This window comes from Musa acuminata, chromosome BXJ2-8 (genome assembly GCF_036884655.1).
Source record: "Musa acuminata AAA Group cultivar baxijiao chromosome BXJ2-8, Cavendish_Baxijiao_AAA, whole genome shotgun sequence".
In the NCBI taxonomy this organism is placed as follows: domain Eukaryota; kingdom Viridiplantae; phylum Streptophyta; class Magnoliopsida; order Zingiberales; family Musaceae; genus Musa; species Musa acuminata.
This window is the reverse complement of record NC_088345.1, coordinates 14,738,589-14,750,000: the sequence shown is the minus strand read 5'-3', so window position 1 is coordinate 14,750,000 and position 11,412 is coordinate 14,738,589. Positions and strand designations below refer to the sequence as shown.

The window sequence follows — 11,412 nt, the reverse complement described above, 5'->3', positions numbered from 1 at the left end:
GGATTTATAGTCAACTACTATATACTTATGCAATTCTACAAAATATTAATTTTTCTGGAATATTAATTTAAACTATGTGATTAAATAGGAGACTGTTTAAAAGTCCTAGTTAAATTGGGAGTTCTTATCACCTTTGAAGCAAAGTCTTGAGTTAACTCCTCTATAAATAGGAGATAATCTAATATATTAGATGTAAACAAGAATAAGAGAGATAAAGAAAAAAAAAAACTGATAGGCTTAGAGATCTGGGGTTATAGAGATTTAAAGTAGGAGTTCTTATCACCGTTGAAGAAAAGTCCTGAGTAAACTCCTCTATAAATAGGAGATAATTAATATATTAGATTAAACAGAAATATGAGATATGAGGTAAATAAAATAATAATAATAGGCTTAGAGATCCGGGGTTTTAGAGATTTAGTTTTGAAGTATTCTTTTTTATTCTGTCTATGATTTCTTTATGTCTCTCACTTTTCTGAAAAATTAAAACTAAAGCGAGAAAAGAAGAGAGATGGAAAGACAAAATAAAAAATATATTTTACTGGTATTGAAAGCCTCTTTGACAAATGTAGACTCCTTCTTGATTAAGTCAGTTGCATCTGATAGCAAATTAAGACCTCTTAACCAGTCCTACTCCCAAGACTTCTAGATAAACAAAAGGTCTATATCCTAATTTAAATTTAAATTTTATGATCTATATTTCTCCTTTAATTTAACTTTTTTCCTTACTCCAAGTAATATTCACAAGTGCTTCCACCTTTAAATTGTCCAAAAGTCTGTTGAATCAAGGAAGAAGTGAACTTCAGTGCTCTTGTATCTTTTCATCTTTTAAAAAATATTAGAAATTGAATAATGATGAATTTAAATGAAACTGATAAGGTTAACTATATCAGTTTATCAAAAGTATTATGCATCTACTCCTCTTCAACCTGTTGAAACTTTGTTAACCAAGTTAACCATGTATCTTGGTACTCTCACTCATTGTTTCTGGATATTTTCAACTTCTATAGCATACTTAAAGTTGCTAAGACAGTTCACATTTCAAGAAATGCTAAAAAAGAGAGACTCGTTTTCTAGCAAAAAGGGGCCTCAACTATCCCCAGCAACTATATCAGCTAAAAAAGAGAGACTCATTTTCTAGCAAAAAGCTGCCTGATCGTTTTGTAATCAGCTCTCTTTATGAATAAATAATACGTAGTTGTTTTTGGAAAAAAATATATCAGATTATCAATTCAAGCTAAAAAATTTAAGATCTGATTTTTGGGATGTCCATGAAGAAATAATCAAAATTGGTCACCAGCTAAAAAGAACATAATAGTACAAGAAAGATAAATACTCCTTTCACTTGCCCAAATCTGAAACACCAACTTCTATTTTTTTTTCTTTTTTGCTAACCCCTATAGATCTAGTAGAGTAAAACATAGAAGCATTCAAATGTGTCATTTCTTTCCACATACCAAAACTCTAAGATATACACAATATTTATAGAAAAATCGAGCATGCATCCAGCTGACAAAGATACTTTGGATCGAAGTTATAAAGGATATGTACTGGTCCCAAAAGAATAACCAAGAAAATCAACAATAGATACAGCACAAACCTAAAACTTATTACACATGAGATTGTCATGATTTTTATGTCAACAAATAGATAATTAATAAAATATAATTAATACAAAAAAGATAATTACTCTATGTTTGACCCATGTCCATGTTGAGCTGGTAGCCCACAGATTCAGCCCATAGTGGATTTGGACAGCTCACAGCCCATACCCCCTCTTAACCTAACCCTAATTAACATTAGGGGGGTGTGGTGGCTGCGTTTTAGAGGCAGAAAAAGACATAAATAGAGCAGCAACGTGGGAGAAGAATAGAGCCACGAGATTCCAAAGGAAAGGAAGAAAAAGGCAGAAAAGGAAGAGAAAGAAAGAAAAGAAGACAAGAGCAACACAAAGAGGCTGTTCTCGATCAACTAGCAGTGTTATCATCGCAGGTTAGATCAAATCTACAGTAGACTCTTGCTATGATTACTTAGGGAGGTTTTAGATATTGTGGGCAGTAACGTGATCCTTGTATCCCAGTTTTTCTCTTGAGATTGTTGCTAGGGTTTAGGGCAAGAGATTGAGATTTGTACATTCATTATTCTCATAGTGAATTATCTCTAGTTTGCCTCGTGGTTTTTACCCTTTACGTTGAAGGGGTTTTCCACATATATCTTGGTGTTCTGTTTGATTGTGCTTTCATTTAATTCCGCTGCATATTATGGTCTTCTAGTATTTGTTCATATACATAGGTTATTCCTGGTTTATATCCCCATCAACTAGTATCAGAGCAAAAAAGGTTTTGGTGATTTAATTTTGTATTTGAACATGGAGGCCAGTAATATTTTTCGCATGATTAGTTTAAATGGAAACAATTGGATGATATGCAAACCAAGAATGGAAGATCTCTTGTATTGCAAAGATTTGCATGGACCTTTGCAGGGGGATAGTGCAAAACCTACAACTATGACAGATAATGAGTGAAAGATATTAGATCGAAAAACAATTAGGTTTATTTGATAGTGGTTTGATGATAGTGTCTTTCACCATGTTTCTACTGAAATTTCTATATATTCTCTTTGAAAAAAGTTGGAAAGTCTCTATGAAAGAAAAACAACATGCAACAAAGCTTTTTTGATCAGAAAACTTGTGAACCTAAAATATAGAGAGGGTGCTTCTATTGCTGAACATTTGAATGAAATGCAAAGTATTACTAACCAGTTATCCTCTATAAAAATGTCTCTTGATGATGAGTTGCTGGCATTGTTACTTTTTAGTTCATTACCAGAAAGTTGGGAGACACTGGTGGTTTTCCTTAGTAATTTTGCGCCATATGGTGTTGTCACTATGAGTCAAGTAACAAGTAGTTTATTAAATGAGGAGTTGAGAAGAAAGAGTTCGGCAACATCTCAGAATGATTCACAGGCACTTATGTCAGAGAATAGAGGAAGGTCAAAATCTAGAAACAGTTCACGCATGGGTAGAAGCAAGTCAAGATCAAGAAAAGATATTGTTTGCTATAACTGTGGTGAGAAAGGACATTACAAGAACCAATGTAAACAACCTAAGAAGAGCAAGAAAAAGGGAAAAGAAGTGGAGTCTACAAAGTCAAAGGATAATACTACAACTACAATGCAGGGTGGTGATTATATGATTTTGTCTCCTTCTGATGATATTTTTTCTTGTGTGTGTCAAGATCTTGAGTAGGTGATTGACATAGGTGCTTCTTATCATGCTACACCATGGAGGGAGTTTTTTGCTACATACAGGTCTGGAAATTTTGGTGTTGTTAAGATGGGCAACTATGACACAGCAGACATTATAGGCAATGGTGATATCCATTTAAAGACCAACCTAGGCTGCAAGTTTATGCTTAAGGATGTGAGGCATGTGGTTGACTTGAGGTTGAATCTAATTTCAGTTGGAAGGCTAGATGATGAAGGCTATGATAGTAGATTTCACAAAGGACAATGTAAGCTCAGTGACGGTTCTCTTGTTATAGCTAATGGAAAGAAATGTCATACTTTGTATAGGTTGTAGGCTAAAGCTTATGGTGAGCAGTTAAATGCTACAGAAAAAGACTTCAGCATGGAGTTGTGGCATAAGCGATTGGGACACATGAGCGAGAAGGAGCTGCAAGTTCTTTCCAAGAGAGAGGTATTACCAGACCTTAGAAGTATACATCTGAACCCTTGTATTGATTGTTTGGCATGTAAACAACATAGAGTTTCATTTGCTAGTCTTGTTATGTCTAGAAAAATGCATGCCTTAGACCGTGTTTATACAGATGTATGTAATCCTTTGATGACAAAAACTCCTGGTGGATCTGTTGATATTCTTGGTATAAGTGGTGCACTTTATTTTGTCACTTTTATATATGATTTTTTCAGGAAAGTTTGGGCCTATGCTTTGAAGACTAAATATCAGGTGATTAATGTCTTCAAAGAGTTTCATGCTAGGGTTGAAAGGGAGACAGAAAAGAAATTGAAATGCATAAGATCAGATAATGGTGGTGAGTATACAGGATTATTTAATGACTATTGCAGGTCACATGGGATCCAACATGAGATGACAGTTCCTGGTACACCTTAACATAATGCAATTGCAGAGAGGATGAACCGCACCATCATGGAAATGATCAGATGTATGCTTTCATAGGTCAAGCTACCCAAAAGGTTTTGGGATGAGGCTTTGAGGACTGCAGTTGATGTGATCAACTTATCATCATGTACAGTCCTAGATGGTGATATTGTAAAGCATGTATGGTCAAGGAAAAAATATTTCCTACAGGGATTTGAGAGTGTTTGGTTGTCGTGTATTTGTACATGTTCCAAATAATGAGAGGTCCAAGCTAGATGGTAAGACTAAAGAATGTATTTTTCTTGGTTACTCACATGATCATTTTGGTTATAGGCTTTGGGATCTAGAAAAGCAGAAGGTGTTTAGAAGCAGAGATGTAGTCTTTTTTTAGGATCAAACTTTTGAAGATTTGAAGAAGAAGGCACCAGCCAATACTTCTGTAGAAGGATTAGCAGATTGTGACACAGTTATTCCTCTAGTATATCAGGGTGATGGGGGATATGTGTAGGAAGATGGTGTAGAGCCTGATGTTGATCTACCTGTAGGACATGTTAAGCAAGAAGAAGTAGGAGAGCAAGTTCCAACAGAACCTCAATTGAGAAGATCTTTTAGACAATGTCATCATTCCAAAAGATACTCTACAAATGAGTATGTGATGCTTACTGATGCAAGTGAACTAGAGAGTTACCAGGAAGCAGTTGAAAGTGAGCAGAAAGAGAAGTAGTTAGTTGCTATGTAGGAAGAGATAGATGCTCTTTAGAAAAATCACACTTATGATTTGGTACTGCTACCAAATGGAATGAAGACCTTACCAAAAGAAAGGCAGGAGATATGCCGACAACTGGTTGGCATGGCTTCACATTGAGGAGTTATGGGATAACCTCCCTTATGGGCTGAAGGGGGAGGTTGTTGGGCTGGCAGCCCACAGATTCAGCTCATAGTGGGCTTGGACAGCCCATAGCCCACACCCCCTCTTAACCTAACCCTAATTAACATTAGGGGGGGTGTGGTGGTTGCGTTTTGGAGGTAGAAAAAGACATAAATAGGGCAGCAATGTGGGAGAAGAATAGAGCCATGAGATTCCAAAGAAAAGAAAGAAAACAAGGCAGAAAAGGAAGAGAAAGAAAAGAAAGAAGACAAGGACAACGCAGAGAAGTTGTTCTCAATCATCTAGTAGTGTTCTCATCTCAGGTTAAATCAAATGTTCTCATCTCAGGTTAAATCAAATCTATAGTAGACTCTTGCTATGATTACTTGTGGAGGTTTTAGACATTGTGGACAGAGACGTGATCCTTATATCACAGTTTTTCTCTTGAGATTGTTGCTAGGGTTTGGGCAAGAGATTGAGATTTGTACATTCATTATTCTCATTGTGGATTATCTCTAGTTTGTCCCGTGATTTTTACCCTTCATGTTGAAGGAGTTTTCCATGTATATCTTGGTGTTCTGTTTGATTGTGCTTTCATTTAATTCCGCTGCATATTATGATTTTCTAGTATTTGTTTATATACAAAGGTTATTCCTGGTTTATATCCACATCAGTCCAAAATCTAAATACCTTATCCTCTTACATAAACCCTAATAAATTTGTTTCTCTATCCTCTACAGATTTAGTAGAGAAAAAAATACAGTAGAAACAAGCAAAATAATAGGAGCATTCAATATGTTTTTATTTTCCTTCTTCATAGACCAAAACTCTTAATTATATATGGTATTTATAGAACAATCAATCTTCAATCATTTTAGAATTTATTTCTCCATCCATTCTTGCCCACCAAATTTTTCTGCAAGCAAAATTATTAATTAAGGATTTTTCAGAACAAACATGTCATGAGTCCCAATATAAGCAATAATATACATTTACTGACATTGAATCTCTATTAGATCTAGTCCAAGCACAAGTTCCTCCACTGTAATATACAACCTGGGAATTAATCTTGCATTTGAACGCACCTTCGTAGAAGATGGAGGCTGTTGGCTGTGATTCCAGAACTTGGTCCTCTCATGATGTCACCCGCACCGATGCTGTGCACTGACGGGAGTCTCCAGCACAATCCAACGCAACAGAGAGCACAAGATTTGGAGACGCCGAGTAGTGCTATCCACGCATACGCATAAAGCATGCACTGCGACGCTTGGGTATGTGGAAGTGACAATCCCCAGCTTTTAGCCTGCAGACTATTGAATGAGTAGGAAGCAATCGACAGTGAGAGGTGCATTCTGTGTGAGGAACACATCTCTCTTTAACGAACTCGCCCAACAAGTGAGGGATCGAATTAGGTACAAATGCCTCTCTCAGAGCCCATACGACCCTTCCCAGCCTCATGGGGCGTAGGGGGCCATAAGTGGGTGGTACCAAAGCCAACTCCACTCCGGACTCCAACACCGCTCCAGTGGCTATTTGTTTGTCCTTTAGCTTCCGTAAGCAAGCAAGATTAAATGCTTGTGGCCAATGGAACTCAAGAAGTTTGAGTAGGGATCAGAATCATGACATCATCTTTCTAGGAGGTTGAGGTGGATGCAGAATTAGATGATCGTGACACGACCAAAGTGAAGTGGGATCGATCTGCTTTTTCTGCACAAAGCATACGGAAATTAACCAGGCAAATGACGACTTGTGGTGGAGTATAACGCGCGTGATATGAAGGAAATGACTCTTCAATCTAAACTAGAGTCACTATGTTAAACAAAGCAGGTCCCTTTTTATGCGCCGGCAGATTTCAGCCATATGGAGTGGCCACTTGCTCGGAGGGCACACAGAGCTGTCTTACTGTGCAGTACTTGTTCTACGTGTTACATATATCTGTGAATAGGATGTTAAACTACCTGAGATAAAGGGTACACATATCAGACAAGTATTGTATACTTTTGACTCTGAGATAAAACACACACACACAGGGGCACAAAAGTCTAGCGATCGATGATCCGCTGGTCAACCACTGGTCTTAATTTTAGGATAGTTTTCCATTGGCAACTATGAGGAGCAACAAGAATTTGCCGCGGTCGCAGTAGGACCCACGCATTCCACCACCCGTCCTTTGTTTGGTACTTCATGTAGTCACGAATCAGTCTGCTGCTGCTTCAAAAATATGGCGTCAATAGAAGGCTACTGCTCCCACTTGATCATGAATCAGATAGTTGTGACTATAGCTCCCAATACGAGCAACGTGACACCAGAATCCATCTTCTTCGAGGAAGTGGCATATCAAGAATGGCCACCAACGGCAAAGCATCTCTGATTCCGACCACTACTCGCGACACCTCAAGCTACACACGTGTGGGGTCAATATATTGCACGGGCCCCTCCACCCCTTCCCTTACAAGAGCCCCTCGAACCCTCGACGCTCCGTGCATGCAGTGAGTGTTCTCCGTACCTTCTCCTTGGTTCTGTGGCACGACCGTAGTCTCGAAATGAGTAGTAATATTACTGCGATACTTTCACCACCACCAGCACCAAGATCCACTTTGGAAACGAGGCCCACTGATGCCTCCACCGCGCCCGCCACAGTTGCCACTCCATTCCCACCAGACCATGCTTGCTCACTATGGCGTTCCCGGGTTGGCTCTGCGCTGCGCACAGCCCTAGCATTGACCATGATTGGCGTCGCGACGGTTTATGGCCCGGCAACCCTTCGGAGTTACGTGATGTTCCCTGCTTTCTCTTACGTGGTCGCCATGCTGATCGTTGGGGAGGCGACGTTAGGGGATTCGCTGCACGGCACGGCGAGTGCATTCTACGGGACGCTTCTTGGCGTCCTCCCTGCTATGTTGACCTTGCTGCTACTACCAGCCCAAGGCTTCTCGATCGCCGGTACCGCCTTGACGGTGAGCCTTAGTGCCTTCGTGGTTGCACTGCCTGAGTCGACGAGCTTGATCACCAAGCGCATTGCTCTTGGACAAATAGTGATCATCTACGTCACCACATTTGAACACAACGCCCATTCTGGTCACGCCAAGGCCATCTTACATCTTGCACAGGTAGCAGCGAGCACGGCTCTCGGAGTGGTGGCTTCGGTGATCGCCTTGCTGTTTCCTTATCCCCGGCTAGCAAGCTGTGAGGTACTTGAGTTGCCATACTTATCTTATTCTTTTCTGTATCTTTCCCCTTCACGTTGATCACTGACGTACGTGTATGGTAGATAAGCAAGAAGAGCAAGCTATACAGGGAGATGGTGACTGTGAGGCTAAGTCTCTTAGTGAACGCATTCTTTGTGGATAACAAGTCTTGCACGGTTTCACTGATTTCTCAAGTGAGATGCTTAACATCTGCAAGCACCAAAGTACTTCAGAACATTAATCTCAAGCAAGTAAGATTATTTTTTTAGTGTCGACTTTCTATTTGCATGGCGTAGTGAACTATGCTTCTGTCGTTCTAATATCACAAGCTATTTAACAGCTAGAACGAACAACTCAGGTCATTCATGTATTGAGTTTTGTGATAACCAAAGCGAAGCTTCATGAAAAGCGTAAACTGTGGCTCCATCTATTGCCACGGACAACCATCTATATGTTCCCGGTATTGCCATATGATGGCTGGCCCCTGCTTGGGCTAAGCCTTTCGTCACTGAGAGGCACCCATACTCCTCTCGGATAGGAAAACGTGGAACAAGTAATAATAATGCATCATCAGACTGTCGAGAATGTGATGCACGTGGAGCCCATCTGCATGTTGATGCTAACCCTTTTCATCATTCAGACATTTCTCGAACTGCAAAATTAGAATACCTATTTAGCAGCTGATTCTAAGCCATAGGCAAGCTAGATAATATTTTAGGCCTTTTGTTGAACGAGTACCTGTTCTGAAATTTTATTACGTTGTTTTAATTAGATTGTTTCTGGTCGTCCACAGGCAGCCGTCAAGTGGGAGAGGCCACCTCTCAGTTTCTCCTCAACACCACCGGTAGAGCCATCAGAACGGTTGCAGGAGATTGAAACACCCTTGAAGGGGATGGAGATGGCTATATCGTCCGTCACAGCAGTCCATTTTTCAGATCACCAGTTTAAGCGCGACATGATAAGCCTAAGAAATCTCATAAATCTTAGACTGATACAAGATAGCTACATGGACCCATATGAGATTGTAGATAAGACGACCCTTCCTCCGCTGCCCACTTTGCCTCATGATCCCAAAGACCTTCCTTCTTTCTTCTTCCTCTTTTGTATGTTCCTCCTCCATAACCGCTCGCTTGCCCCACTTTTCGTGGAAGCTGGACAAGAGAGTAAGATCATGCCAACAACTGATCAGACTGAGAATTCGTGCAAAGAAGAGCCTGGCACAAAAAGGATTAAGATACCTTGGTATACAAGCTTACGTCGTGAAAGGCTTGTAGTGGCATTGAAATGCTCGCTCTCATTAGGTCTCGCTGTGTTATTTGGACTTGTTTACAGCAAAGAAAATGGCTTCTGGTCTGGTCTGACAGTTGCCATCACGATGACTCCATGGCGAGAGGCTACATTCAGGTTGGCAAATGTAAGGGCGCAAGGAACGGCTATAGGATCTGTCTACGGAGTCCTGGGATCGTTGATTTCGCAGAATCTTATGGAACTCAGGTTTTTAGTCCTCCTTCCATGGATCACATTTGCAAGCTTCCTGCAACGTAGCCGCATGTATGGGCCGGCTGGAGGGATCGCTGCCATGTTCTCTGCGTTAGTAATATTGGGGAGGAGAAACTACGGTTCGCCTACTGCCTTTGCCATCGCCAGGCTAACGGAGACCTTCATTGGTTTCTCGTGCTCGGCCTTTGTGGAACTCCTCCTACAACCCGTTAGGGCGTCAACTCTGGCAAGAGAACAACTCTCCCAAAGCCTTGAAATGCTTAACGAGTGTGTTGAGTCACTAGTTCCATGCATAGGTTCTATGGCACCGAAGGAGAAAGAGAAGAAGCTAAGAGTCAAAGTGACTGCACTGAGGAAGTACGTCCAAGAGGCTGAAGCCGAGCCAAACTTCTGGTTCTTGCCTTTCCCAGTTGCTTGTTACAAGAAACTCTGTGCCTCCATGACTAAGATGGTGGACCTACTGCACTTTCTGGCGAAGAGCACCGTGCTCTTGACTGAATACTCGCATGGGCTTGCAGACGTTTGTGATGATATCCCGGACAGTATCGTCGGAGAGCATTTGGTGCATCTCAAGAAGCTAATTTGTTCTTCCGCGAAGTGCTTTGCTGAGGCACTTCTAGTGAAATCATTTGCAAGACTAGAAAAAGAGTGGAAAAGGAAACACATACCTGATGTTGAGACAGGAAAAGTAGAGGGACCCTACGTTGATAGGGTCATGGGAGCTGATGGAGAGGACTGTCAGAAGGTAATTGCGTCTTTCCTTCAGCAGGCAAATGAACTAATGGACAGGCTTGATATGAGTATAGATGAGAGCCTGAAGAATCAATTAGTACTGTGCCTGGCCACGGTTGGCTTTTGCATGGAGGGCTTGATGAAAGAGACGAGGGAACTGGAGATGCAGATACTGGAACTTGTGCAGAGGGATAATCCTGGCGCCCACATAAATCTTTATGCAATCCGCTGTAAAGTGAAAGAGATATCGACCTAAAAGCTTTGCTCACAATTAACTCCCAAAAGTGTGTAACTTGATGCTATTATTGCCACTTACATTTAACAAGAAATATATATTGCTCGGTTTGATAAAAATGATGGCATTCTCTTAGTTCAGTGACAAATATATAGAATAGTTGATGTGCTTTTCTTAAAGAAACAAATATATAGAATCGTTTTGGGACACTGCAAATCTAATACACTAAAATCTATCGCATGAGTCTCTAGAAGATACTTTTCGAAGTGGATGGTGACTTAGATACGTCATAAGTCTATGGCCTGACTCATTTTTTGTACTTGTACATAAATATTTTTTTAGTTGATGGCTTAAACATTTTTTAGAAGATATTACATAAACGTCTTTCGGGATCCTAAGCAACTGCTAAAAAATTATGGGTGGAAAAAGAATTCCACATTGGTTTGCAGAACATCTATGACTAGCAATCTTTCACTTGACTTAAAGTCAATCACTTATGTGTCCGATCCCTATCAGAAGTAATTGACTTACAGGACACTTATGACTAGCAATCTCCTACTTGACGTAAAGTCAATCACTTATGTGTTTGATCCCTATCAGACCTTTGTGACGCTCAAAGATAATATGAGACAATGGCTTTATTAGTGGATCTACGATGTTATCTTCGAATTAAATTATTTTCACTGCTACATCTTCTCCGACCACGATCTCTCTAATAAGTTGGAACCTCCTCATAACACTTTTAATAAGACCCAGGTTCCCTTATTTAAGC

The 11,412-nt window shown here is 40.2% G+C and overlaps 1 protein-coding gene across 1 annotated transcript; it reads left to right on the top strand.

Moving 5' to 3' along the window:
- Positions 1 to 7,454: 7,454 nt before the first annotated feature.
- On the top strand, positions 7,455 to 10,753 carry LOC135618174 (uncharacterized). Its single transcript, XM_065119034.1, has 3 exons — positions 7,455 to 8,176; positions 8,257 to 8,424; positions 8,967 to 10,753. Exons 1-3 carry the CDS (start codon positions 7,529 to 7,531, stop codon positions 10,659 to 10,661), a joined length of 2,511 nt encoding a protein of 836 aa, XP_064975106.1. The 5' UTR covers positions 7,455 to 7,528; the 3' UTR covers positions 10,662 to 10,753.
- Positions 10,754 to 11,412: the final 659 nt, after the last annotated feature.